This window comes from Cicer arietinum, chromosome 6 (genome assembly GCF_000331145.2).
Source record: "Cicer arietinum cultivar CDC Frontier isolate Library 1 chromosome 6, Cicar.CDCFrontier_v2.0, whole genome shotgun sequence".
In the NCBI taxonomy this organism is placed as follows: domain Eukaryota; kingdom Viridiplantae; phylum Streptophyta; class Magnoliopsida; order Fabales; family Fabaceae; genus Cicer; species Cicer arietinum.
The window spans coordinates 33612953-33627210 of record NC_021165.2 but is presented as its reverse complement, the minus strand read 5'-3'; the positions used below and the strand labels follow the sequence as shown (position 1 = coordinate 33627210).

The window sequence follows — 14258 nt, the reverse complement described above, 5'->3', positions numbered from 1 at the left end:
TTATTATATTTTGTATTAAATAGATATTTTTGAAAAATATATATGTGTATGACATGATGTATTTAATTTGACTGAATATTTTGCTAAGTATTTGAAAAAAAAAATACTTATAATAATAACAATAATACTAGAAAAGAATGAAGACGTTAAAAACAAAATTACTTTAATTTGGGAGTGAATATTTAGGGTCTTAATGGACTTAGGTTAAATTCCCTAACTCTAGTGATAGAAGAATAAAAAAAACGGACGTCTCCCATTCTCAATATGAATACTCATAGCAACCTATATGCAAGAAAGAAAGAAAAAGAAAAGGTTTGGGAGAGAAAAAGCAAGAAATTAAAGAAAACATCAAAAGGAGTTAGTGAATCATCCCCTCAAGTAAGAACTCTTTAATTACAATCATATTTACTGTGTCTAACCATTTTTCATTGTTAGTAGAACAAAATCCTTTCGTGATCTTCTGTAGAAAATAAATTGATTTTTATGGTAAAATTGTAATTGTTGTCACTAGTAAAAAAAACTGATTTTAGTAAATGGCTTTGTGATGATGGATAATTTTGAAAATGGTGTTTATTATTATTATTATTATTATTATTATTATTATTATTACTATTATTATTATTATTATTATTATTATTATTATTATTATTGTGTAGGAAAATTCTTTAGTTTTAAAAGTAAAATTGTGATATGCGATTTATTTTCTTAGCAGTGATCTTGATTTTCTTATGACATTGATATAAAAATCTATTTTAATTAGATAAAATGTTTATCTATGTCAAAAATTAATTTTCATTCGGTAAAAGTCGTTATAAAGATAAAATTGTGTTTTAATCAATAGAAGTAGTTATTGGCTAAAAACTCAATTTTTATTTGGTTAAAATTTTATGTTGTGATAGTTTGTGTGTTGAAGAAATTTTTAGAAACTTTATTTATGTTAAAAATAACTATATTTCTAGATATAATAAATGGGTTGAAAGTTGTGTTATAATTTTTTTGGAATGTTAAAGTTGTGATTTTTATGAGAGGATTGTGTGAATGTTGTGTTGATTTACAAAATAAAAATAATTTTATGATAGAGTTGTTAATTTATTTTGTAATAATTAAAATGAATTTTGTGTTGAAGTGTCGTTAACTTTTTTTTGTTAATTTTTTGGAAGTGAACTAATTAAGTCTTAGGGATCCTTGATGCTTGTTCTATTAGAATTTTGGTCCAAAAGAAATATTTGAAAAAATACATTTTTCTTTATTTTATTGGATTTGCAATGATGCACTAAATATAGACTCAAAATCTCTTTTTATTGTTACTTGTTTGTATGTTTGTTAATTTGAGAGAATTTGTATCTTTTAAAAATATAAAGAAATGGCATGTCCTAAAACCTTAAGTTAACGCCAAACCTTGAATAGGAATTAAGGATAAGATAAGTTTTAACACTAATTGAGTAGTAAATTAATTTGTGAAGGTGTAACGTTTTTGGAGCCAAGACCACTACATATGAACCTTAATAACGACACTCATAACGGTAACGGCATCACTCCATTCGTTTTCCTACTCGAATTATATGTCATATAAATGCACTGTGATGTTATGTATTGGTTATATTTTTGTGTTAACTTCAAAATAAATAAATGTTATATGATACGTCATTATAATGGTTGTGTTTGACATGTTCAAATAGTAGAAAATAAACATATATGATATGTTTTTATAATAGTTGTGTTTGATATGTTGTGATTATTCGAGGTGATGACTTTGTGTCTAAACCAGTTTGGTTTAGGACAAAGTGGAATCGTTTTGGACGCTCAGGTTGAGTGATTTATTTTGTTACTAAGGTGATGACATTTATGCATGCAATTGGTGGCATGGACCTAGTCGCGAGTACGTCACGATAGTTTCTTGCAAAGGCAACATGATTCAGAAAAATACTCAACGGTGAGGTACTGAATATGAAACCCTGTAGAGAATTTGTCCAATGGTGGGACAAGTCCAACGGTGGTATATTGTGCAATAGTGGGACTATTTACTCTACATGGTGGTGATATTCCAAAATCATACATTGACATATAGTATAACAAATAGGATTTGTGCACTTTTGTTGATTTGTATCTTTGGTGCTTTGTGATTTTAACTGTTAAATGAAGTAAATGATTTATTTATATTTTTGCTATAACAACTATATATGCATGCTTATTTGCTATGTGGAGATGACCCTTACATTTGACAGGACGTCACATATAGTGTTACTTGAGCGAATAATTATTAACAATTAAAAATTTATCTTAAATGAAATAATACTTATTAGAACTAATTTAACATCATCTAAATACGAAAGTAAATAATCAAAAATGTGCACTAAATTTATTAATAATAATAGTAATAATAATAGTAATATTAAAATAATAGTAATAATTGAATATATAGGATAAATTTACTAAAAACAAAAATATGTACCAAATAAAATTATAACATTAATTTATCCAAAGAAATCATACAATTAAATTAAATTATTCAATCTATCAATTCAACACTACATAAAATTGCATTAATTTTCTCAAACAATCGTTCAAAAAGTTTGACTATTATCTTAAGAAAAATTTACCCTGTCCGCCCATATCTATATCTATACCCCCATAATTTTATGAAAATGCCAATTATACCTTTTTTTATAATTTTTTTTTTACTATTTTATCGATTTAAAGTTAGTTTTTTTTAATCATTTTATCCTTTTCGGCAGATAAAAGTTTTACGGTAACTTTCGGAAAACTTTTTTGAAGAATTCCGGTACACACAATATTTTCTGAAAATGTTCTCAAGTTTTCCGGAACAGAAAATTTTTACCAAAAGACTTTATTGGAATGATTTCCGATACATAAAGTTTTTCTGGAAAACTTTCTAAAAAAGACTTCCGGTACACACAATTTTTAAAAATAATAATATACCATAAATAATTAATAATTAATACACCATTAAATAATAATTACACTATAAATAATATATCATAAATAATAAATACACCGTAATAATTAATAATTAATACAACACAATTAATAATTAATACACCATAAATCGTCGTCGTTGTCGGAAATATTAAGCCTCAAGTTTCCCAGAACAAGCCTCGGTACCGGAGAAATTCAAAAAAGTTTTCCAGAATAGTGTTTTGTGCCAGAGAACTTCAAAAAATGTTTTCCGGAAGAGGCTTCTATACCGGAGAACTTCAAAAAAATGTTTTCCGGAAGAGGCTTCTATACCGGAGAACTTCAAAAAAATGTTTTCCGGAAGAGGCTTCTATACCGGAGAACTTCAAAAAAATGTTTTCCGGAAGAGGCTTCTATACCGGAGAACTTCAAAAAAATGTTTTCCGGAAGAGGCTTCTGTAACGGAGAACTTCAAACAAGTTTTCTGGAGTATATCTTTGTACCGGAAAACTTGTATTCAAGTTCTCCGGAAGTTTAGAAAAAAAACTCAATTTTCGGTTCCGGAAAACTTGAAATAAAAAATGGTAATTTTTTTTTGAAGTTTTATTATTTAAACGAAGGTAAAAACGTCATTTCATTCCTGATTTGGGGGTATAGGTATAATTAAGGGGTATGGGGTAAAAAAATTTATCTTAAATAGAACAAAAAATCTTTATGCTACACAAAGGTAAATATTGATGATGGTTGTTTTGATGACGGTCATGGCCTATGGTCTGACATATTTAGGCCCTGACTTGTTTAATAAAAAGGTTATATTCAATCTTTTTTAAAAGCCTATTAATTTAAATAGATCAGACTCAGACTTACAAAAAAAAATCTATGAGACGTGATAGACCAACCTATTTATATATATATTATTATTTATACACATTTTTATTTTTTATTATTTTTTTATGAATATTAGTATTTGTTATTTTAAATTTGCTAATTATGAGTTCATTTTGTTTGTTTTAAATTTGTTATTTGAATAATATCAATATTTCAGAAAATATATAAATTTTTCTCTAAGTCCACATCAGTACTGGTCTAATAAGAAAAAATAGAAAAACAAATTGTCGGCCTAATTCTAAATTATATTTCGCTATTTGATTTAAATATTAATTTTAGTTATCTAATAGGTGACATGTGATAGATATCAGTAATGATATAATAAGAAAAAATAGAAAAACAAATTGTTGGCCTAATTCTAAATTAGATCTCTCTATTTGATTTAAATATTAATTTTAGTTATCTAATAGGTGACATGTGATAGATATCAGTAATGATATAATAAGAAAAAATAGAAAAACAAATTGTCGGCCTAATTCTAAATTATATTTCGCTATTCTCAAGTAAGAACTCTTTATTTACAATCATATTTACTGTGTCTAACCATTTTTCATTGTTAGTAGAACAGAATCCTTTCTTGATCTTCTGTAGAAAATAAATTGATTTTTATGGTAAAATTGTGATTGTTGTCACTAGTAAAAAAAATTATTATTATAATTATTATTATTATTATTATTATTATTATTGTGTAGGAAACTTCTTTAGTTTCAAAAGTAAAATTGTGATATGCGATTTATTTTCGTAGCAGTGATCTTGATTTTCTTATGACATTGATATAAAAATCTATTTTAATTAGAGAAAATGTTTATCTATGTCAAAAATTAATTTTCATTTGGTAAAAGTCGTTATAAAGATAAAATTGTGTTTTAATCAATAGAAGTAGTTATTGGCTTAAAAACTCAATTTTTATTTGGTTAAAATTTTATGTTGTGATAGTTTGTGTGTTGAAGAAATTTTTAGAAACTTTATTTATGTTAAAAATAAAAATATTTCCAGATATAATAAATGGGTTGAAAGTTTTCGTTAGAGTTATTTTTTGGAATGTTAAAGTTGTGATTTTTATGAGAGAATTGTGTGAATGTTGTGTTGATTTACAAAATAAAAATAATTTTATGATAGAGTTGTTAATTTATTTTGTAATAATTAAAATGAATTTTGTGTTGAAGTGTCGATAACTTTCTTTTGTTAATTTTTTGGAAGTGAACTAATTAAGTCTTAGGGATCCTTGATGCATGTTCTATTAGAATTTTGGTCCAAAAGAAATATTTGAAAAATTACATTTTTCTTTATTTTATTGGATTTGCAATGATGCACTAAATATAGACTGAAAATCTCTTTTTATTGTTACTTGTTTGTATGCTTGTTAATTTGAGAGAATTTGTATCTTTTAAAAATATAAAGAAATGGCATGTCCTAAAACCTTAAGTTAATGCCAAACCTTGAATAGGAATTAAGGATAAGATAAGTTTTAACACTAATTGAGTAGTAAATTAATTTGTGAAGGTGTAACGTTTTTGGACCCAAGACCACAACATATGAACCTTAATAACGACACTCATAACGGTAACGGCGTCACTCCATTCGCTTTCCTACTCGAATTATATGTCATATAAATGCACTGTGATGTTATGTATTCATTATGTTTGTGTGTTAACTTCAAAATAAATAAATGTTATATGATACGTCATTATAATGGTTGTGTTTGACATGTTCAAATAGTAGAAAATAAACATATATGATATGTTGTTATAATAGTTGTGTTTGATATGTTGTGATTATTCGAGGTGATGACTTTGTGTCTAAACCAGTTTGGTTTAGGACAAGGTTGAGTGATCTATTTTGTTACTAAGGTGATGACATTTATGCACGCAATTGGTGGCCTGGACCTAGTCGCGAGTACATAGTTTCTTGCAAAAGCAACATGATTCAGAAAAATACTCAACGGTGAGGTACTGAACATGAAACCCTGTAGAGCATTTGTCCAATGGTGGGACAAGTCCAACGGTGGTATATTGTGCAATAGTGGGACTATTTACTCTACATGGTGGTGATATTCCAAAATCATACATTGACATATAGTATAACAAATAGGATTTGTGCACTTTTGTTGATTTGTATCTTTGGTGCTTTGTGATTTTAACTGTTAAATGAAGTAAATGATTTATTTATATTTTTGCTATAACAACTATATATGCATGCTTATTTGCTCTGTGTTTGCTATTTGGAGATGACCCTTACATTTGACAGGACGTCACATATAGTGTTACTTTGGCGAATAAGGTCCCAGACCAACCTAGTATGAGAAACGCGATGAAGTACAATACCATGCCGTTGGAGGCTCTGAGATACTTTTGTACTGGTGTTAGACTTTTTGGGTGAGTTTTCCACAAGCGTCCTAAGTTATGACCAACTAGGATTTATTTTTGGGTAGTAAAACACCAAGTGTTTTGGCTTTAGGAGTTTCTTTTGTTTAACATAATAACTTATTTTGTAATTGCAAATACTCTGATTCATTATTTTTGAAATACAATTGAAAAAGTTATTAGTTGATTTTAAAGTAAACTAGTTAGGGAAAACTATGAAATTGAAATAATCATGATGAAATTTTATATATATTTTTATCGAGTTGTTAGTATTTATTTTTTTTAATAAAATGAACAAAATGATGTTCATGTAGAAAACATGTTTTATGTGTTTGTTGGTTTGGTAGAGTAAAGCTTTTCAGTATTTTATAAATTAAAATTATATTTTTTTTAGTAACTTTTTTGTATAATAGAATTAAAAAAAAAATAATATTATTACACTTTAGAAATTTAAAAATAGAAAATAGATAACAAATAAATATGATTCAAATTTTCATAAATATATAGCTAAAAACTATCCAACTTTAAAGAGTTGGTACAACTTTTCACTTTGCTTATTGCTATAAAGTTTTTGTTGTTGTACTTCTAGCTTACTTCGTGGTATGCTTGACCCATATGGTAGAATTATGGAATCCTGTGGATAAATAAAAATAACAATAAGATGGGTTTGTAATAAAATAGCTTACTTCCTCGTATGCTTGACCCATATGGTAGAATTATGGAATCCTGTGGATAAATAAAAATAACAATAAGATGGGTTTGTAATAAAAAAAAAACAATCATCATTTTAAGTCTTTCTATATAGAAAAAAATATTAAATATTAACAATTGTTTAAAAAAAATGTATACGATTTTGTGTTATTTAGCAAGAAAAGAGAAAGGCAAACTTATGTGTTGCAGTCAATGTTAGGATCCAACGTAAAAGAAAGACTAATGTTACAAAGTTGTGGGAGTTGTTTTGTTTTGTCCGAGTTAACGCCAAATTTCATTGAAGCTCCTTTGAGACATTCACAAACATCACGTCGAACCTGAGTGGTGTCCGCCTTTTGATTTAAATTTTGTGCTCCTTCACAACAGGAAGTAGATGGTGTTGGTTGGCCTAATCCTGTCAAAAAAGGTACACATGGCACCAATAAAACAATAGCCTCAGAGCAACTGATGTCATCAATTTGACGTGCATCCAATGTTGTCACAACTTGCAAGCCTAAAACCATTACAAGCGTTAAAAAAGCAATAATCTTCTTCCCCGTCATCTTAATTTAACTATTTGTATACACTATACACTTTAGGTTTTTATAAAGTTTTAAGATGATCAACAACTACAAGCATCCCTTAATTTATAGGCAAGATAGGTTACCATTTTAGGGTAACACATAAGTGTCTATTTCATTTTTATTTATTATAAAATTAAATCTCATTAGAGTCTTCATTTTTTATTTTCTTTTGAATATTAATTATTATCTTAAATATGCATAAATTATATCTTTTAATGACTAAGGCAATAATTTCTATGAACTAATACTCTTTAGGAATTATTATTTTTATGGTAAAAATTATTAACAATTACATATTTGTCTTAAATGAAATAATACTTAATGGAACTAATTTAACATCATCTAAATACCAAAGTAAATAATCAAAAATGTGCACTAAGTTTAGTTATAATAATAATAATAATAGTAATAATAATAGTAATATTAAAATAATAGTAATAATTGAATACATAGGATAAATTTACTAAAAACAAAAATATGTACCAAATAAAATTATAACATTAATTTATCCAAAGAAATCATACAATTAAATTAAATTATTCAATCTATCAATTCAACACTACATAAAATTGCATTAATTTTCTCAGACAATCGTTCAAAAAGTTTGACTATTATCTTAAGAAAAATTTACCCTGTCCGCCCATATCTATATCTATACCCCCATAATTTTATGAAAAGGCCAATTATACCTTTTTTTAGAATTTTTTTTTTTACTATTTTATCAATTTAAAGTTAGTTTTTCTTAATCATTTTATCCTTTTCGGCAGATAAAAGTTTTACGGTGACTTTCGGAAAACTTTTTTGAAGAATTCCGGTACACACATTATTTTCTGAAAATGTTCCCAAGTTTTACGGAACAGAAAATTTTTACCGAAAATCTTTATTGGATAGATTTCCGGTATTTCTGGAAGACTTTCTAAAAAAGACTTCCGGTACACACAATTTTTAAAAATAATAATATACCATAAATAATTTTAAATAATAATATACCATAAATAATTAATAATTAATACACCATTAAATAATAATTACACTATAAATAATATATCATAAATAATGAATACACTGCAATAATTAATAATTAATACAATACAATTAATAATTAATACACCATAAAACATCTTCGTTGTCGGAAATATTAAGCCTCAAGTTTCCCAGAACAAGCCTCGGTACTGGAGAAATTCAAAAAAGTTTTCCAGAATACTGTTATGTGCCAGAGAACTTCAAAAAATGTTTTCCGGAAGAGGCTTCTATACCGGAGAACTTCAAAAAAATGTTTTCCGGAAGAGGCTTCTGTAACGGAGAACTTCAAACAAGTTTTCCGGAGTTTATCTTTGTACCGGAAAACTTGTATTCAAGTTCTCTGGAAGTTTAGAAAAAAAAACTCAAATTTGAGTTCCGGAAAACATGAAATAAAAAATGGTAATTTTTTTTGAAGTTTTATTATTTAAACGACGTTAAAACGTCATTTCATTCCTGATTTGGGGGTATAGGTATAATTAAAGGGTATGGGGTAAAAAAAAATATCTTAAATAGAACAAAAAATCTTTATGCTACACAAAGGTAAATATTGATGATGGTTGTTTTGATGACGGTCAGGGCCTATGGTCTGACATATTTATGCCCAGAGTTGTTTAATAAAAAGGTTAGATTCAGTCTTTTTTAAAAGCCTATTAATTTAAATAGATCAGACTCAGACTTACAAAAAAAAAATCTATTAGACGTTATAGACCAACCTATTTATATATATATATATTATTATTTATTCACATTTTTATTTTTTATTTCTTTTTATGAATATTAGTATTTTTTATTTTAAATTTGTTAATTATGAGTTCATTTTGTTTGTTTTAAATTTTTTATTTTAATAATATTAGTATTTCAGAAAATATATAAATTTTTCTATAAGTCCACATCAATACTGGTCTAATAAGAAAAAAATAGAAAAACATATTGTCGGCCTAATTCTAAATTATATTTCTCTATTTGATTTAAATATTAATTTTCGTTATCTAATAAGTGACATGTGATAGATATCAGTAATGATATAATAAGAAAAAATAGAAAAACAAATTGTTGGCCTAATTCTAAATTAGATCTCTCTATTTGATTTAAATATTAATTTTAGTTATCTAATAAGTGACATGTGATAGATATTATAGATTTCATTAAAATATTTTTTTTCTAGTAATGATACAATGTTATATTCAGTTTGAAGATATTTATGGAGAAATAACCTTTATCAATAATAATTGAGGACCAATGAGTGTCGAATAATTGATATTGATTATATTGTAATTTGTAACTTATGGCACATGAATAGTTCCACAAAATATTTTATGAAATAAATGCAATAAAATTTGTGCTAAAAATAAATTGCAATAAGAAAGAGCAAGAGTGTTTGTTAGATGTGCCACATCAATTTTTTTTGACGTGGTAATATTAGAATGAGGTGGCATAATATTTTAAATTGTCGGAGTCTATTTTAATATATATAATAGATTTATTATATTGTAATTTGTAACTTATGGCAAATGAATAGTTCAACAAAATATTATATGAAAAAAATGTAATAAAATTTTTGCTAAAAATATATTGCAATAAGAAAGAGGAAGAGTGTTTATTAGATGTGCCACGTCAAATTTCTTTTTATGTGGCAATATTTGAATTAGGTGGCACAATATTTTGAATTGTAGGAGTCTATTTGTTGTTGTTATTATTATTATTATTATTATTATTATTATTATTATTATTATTATTATTATTATTATTATTATTATTATTATTATTATAATTATATTTTTTATTCAATATATATTTTTGAAAAATATATATGTGTATGACATGATGTATTTAATTTGACTGAATATTTTGCTAAGTATTTGAAAAAAAAAATACTTATAATAATAACATTAATACTAGAAAAGAAAGAAGACGTTAAAAACAAAATTACTTTAATTTGGGAGTGAATATTTAGGGTCTTAATGTACTTAGGTTAAATTCCCTAACTCTAGTGATAGAAGAAGAAAAAAACCGACGTCTCCCATTCTCAATCTGAATACTCATAGCAACCTATATGCAGGAAAGAAAGAAAGTAAAAGAAAAGGTTTGGGAGAGAAACGGAAGAAATTAAAGAAAACCTCAAAAGGAGTTAGTGAATCATCCCCTCAAGTAAGAACTCTTTAATTACAATCATATTTACTGTGTGTAACCATTTTTCATTGTTAGTAGAACAAAATCCTTTCTTGATCTTCTGTAGAAAATAAATTGATTTTTATGGTAAAATTGTGATTGTTGTCACTAGTAAAAAAAAATGATTTTAGTAAATGGCTTTGTGATGATGGATAATTTTGAAAATGGTGTTTTGATATTATTATTATCACTATTATTATTATTATTATTATTATTATTATTATTATTATTATTATTATTATTATTATTATTATTTTACTTGAGCGAATAATGTCGCAGACCAACCTAGTAGGAGAAACGCGATGAAGTACAATACCATGCCGTTGGAGGCTCCGAGATACTTTTGTACTGGTGTTAGACTTTTTGGGTGAGTTTTCGACAAGCGTCCTAAGTTATGACCAACTAGGATTTATTTTTGGGTAGTAAAACACCAAGTGTTCTGGCTTTAGGAGTTTCTTTTGTTTAACATATTAACTTATTTTGTAATTGCAAATACTCTGATTCATTATTTTTGAAATAGAATTGAAAGAGTTATTAGTTGATTTTAAAGTAAACTAGTTAGGGAAAACTATGAAATTGAAATAATCGTGATGAAATTTTATATATATTTTTATCGAGTTGTTAGCATTTATTTTTTTTTTTAAAAGGAAGAAAATGATGTTCATGTAGAAAACATGTTTTATGTGTTTGTTGGTTTGGTAGAGTAAAACTTTTCAGTATTTTATAAATTAAAATTATGTTTTTTTAGTAATTTTTTTGTATAATAGAATTCCAAAAAAATAATATTATTACACTTCAGAAATTTAAAAACAGAAAATAGATAACAAATAAATATGATTCAAATTTTCATAAATATAGAGCTAAAAAATATCCAACTTTAAAGAGTTGGTACAACTTTTCACTTTGCTTATTGCTATAAAGTTTTTGTTGTTGTACTTCTAGCTTACTTCGTGGTATGCTTGACCCATATGGTAGAATTATGGAATCCTGTGGATAAATAAAAATAACAATAAGATGGGTTTGTAATAAAAAAAAGAGTCATCATTTTAAGTCTTTCTATATAGAAAAAAATTATTAAATATTAACAATTGTTTTAAAAAAATGTATATGATTTTATGTTATTTAGCAAGAAAAGAGAAAGGCAAACTTACGTGTTGCAGTCAATGTTAGGATCCAACGTAAAAGAAAGACTAATGTTACAAAGTTGAGGGAGTTGTTTTGTTTTGTCCGGGTTAACGCCAAATTTCATTGAAGCTCCTTTGAGACATTCACAAACATCACGTCGAACCTGAGTGGTGTCCGCCTTTTGATTTAAATTTTGTGCTCCTTCACAACAGGAAGTAGATGGTGTTGGTTGGCCTAATCCTGTCAAAAAAGGTACACATGGCACCAATAAAACAATAGCCTCAGAGCAACTGATGTCATCAATTTGACGTGCATCCAATGTTGTCACAGCTTGCAAGCCTAAAACCATTACAAGCGTTAAAAAAGCAATAATCTTCTTCCCTGTCATCTTAATTTAACTATTTGTATACACTATACACTTTAGGTTTTTATAAAGTTTTAAGATGATCAACCACTACAAGCATCCCTTAATTTATAGGCAAGATAGTTTACCATTTTATGGTAACACATAAGTGTCTATTTCATTTTTATTTATTAAAAAACAAATCTCATTAGAGTCTTCATTTTTTATTTTCTTTTGAATATTAATTATTATCTTAAATATGCATAAATTATATCTGTTAATGACTAAGGCAATAATTTCTATGAATTAATACTCTTTAGGAATTATTACTTTTATGGTAAAAATTATTAAAAATTTATTTTAAATGAAATAATACATAATACTTATTAGAACTAATTTAACATCATCTAAATACGAAAGTAAATAATAAAAAATGTGCACTAAATTTATTAATAATAATAGTAATAATAATAGTAATAATTGAATACATAGGATAAATTTACTAAAAACAAAAATATGTACCAAATAAAATTATAACATTAACTTATCCAAAGAAATCATACAATTAAATTAAATTATTCAATCTATCAATTCAACACTACATAAAATTGCATTAATTTTTTCAGACAATCGTTCAAAAAGTTTGACTATTATCTTAAGAAAAATTTACCCTGTCTGCCCATATCTATATCTATACCCCCATAATTTTATGAAAATGCCAATTATACCTTTTTTTATATTTTTTTTACTATTTTATCGATTTAAAGTTAGTTTTTTTTAATCATTTTATCCTTTTCGGCAGATAAAAGTTTTACGGTAACTTTCGGAAATTTTTTTGAAGAATTCCGGTACACACATTATTTTCTGAAAATGTTCTCAAGTTTTCCGGAACAGAATTTTTTTACCAAAAGGCTAAATTGGATACATTTCTGGTACATAAGGTTTTTCTGGAAAACTTTCTAAAAAAGATACGCACAATTTTTAAAAATAATAATATACCATAAATAATTAATAATTAATACACCATTAAATAATAATTACACTATAAATAATATATCATAAATAATAAATACACCGTAATAATTAATAATTAATACAACACAATTAATAATTAATACACCATAAATCGTCGTCGTTGTCGGAAATATTAAGCCTCAAGTTTCCCAGAACAAGCCTCGGTACCGGAGAAATTCAAAAAAGTTTTCCAGAATAGTGTTTTGTGCCAGAGAACTTCAAAAAATGTTTTCCGGAAGAGGCTTCTATACCGGAGAACTTCAAAAAAATGTTTTCCGGAAGAGGCTTCTATACCGGAGAACTTCAAAAAAATGTTTTCCGGAAGAGGCTTCTATACCGGAGAACTTCAAAAAAATGTTTTCCGGAAGAGGCTTCTATACCGGAGAACTTCAAAAAAATGTTTTCCGGAAGAGGCTTCTGTAACGGAGAACTTCAAACAAGTTTTCTGGAGTATATCTTTGTACCGGAAAACTTGTATTCAAGTTCTCCGGAAGTTTAGAAAAAAAACTCAATTTTCGGTTCCGGAAAACTTGAAATAAAAAATGGTAATTTTTTTTTGAAGTTTTATTATTTAAACGAAGGTAAAAACGTCATTTCATTCCTGATTTGGGGGTATAGGTATAATTAAGGGGTATGGGGTAAAAAAATTTATCTTAAATAGAACAAAAAATCTTTATGCTACACAAAGGTAAATATTGATGATGGTTGTTTTGATGACGGTCATGGCCTATGGTCTGACATATTTAGGCCCTGACTTGTTTAATAAAAAGGTTATATTCAATCTTTTTTAAAAGCCTATTAATTTAAATAGATCAGACTCAGACTTACAAAAAAAAATCTATGAGACGTGATAGACCAACCTATTTATATATATATTATTATTTATTCACATTTTTATTTTTTATTATTTTTTTATAAATATTAGTATTTGTTATTTTAAATTTGCTAATTCTGAGTTCATTTTGTTTGTTTTAAATTTGTTATTTTAATAAGATCAATATTTCAGAAAATATATAAATTTTTCTCTAAGTCCACATCAGTATAAGAAAAAATAGAAAAACAAATTGTCGGCCTAATTCTAAATTATATTTCGATATTTGATTTAAATATTAATTTTAGTTATCTAATAGGTGACATGTGATA

General features: G+C 26.1%; 1 protein-coding gene across 1 annotated transcript; it reads right to left on the bottom strand.

Moving 5' to 3' along the window:
• Positions 1–7054: 7054 nt before the first annotated feature.
• LOC101490965 (non-specific lipid-transfer protein A-like) lies at positions 7055–7420 on the bottom strand. The gene has a single exon (XM_004506526.1). It carries the CDS (start codon positions 7418–7420, stop codon positions 7055–7057), a length of 366 nt encoding a protein of 121 aa, XP_004506583.1.
• Between the last annotated feature and the right edge of the window lie 6838 nt (positions 7421–14258).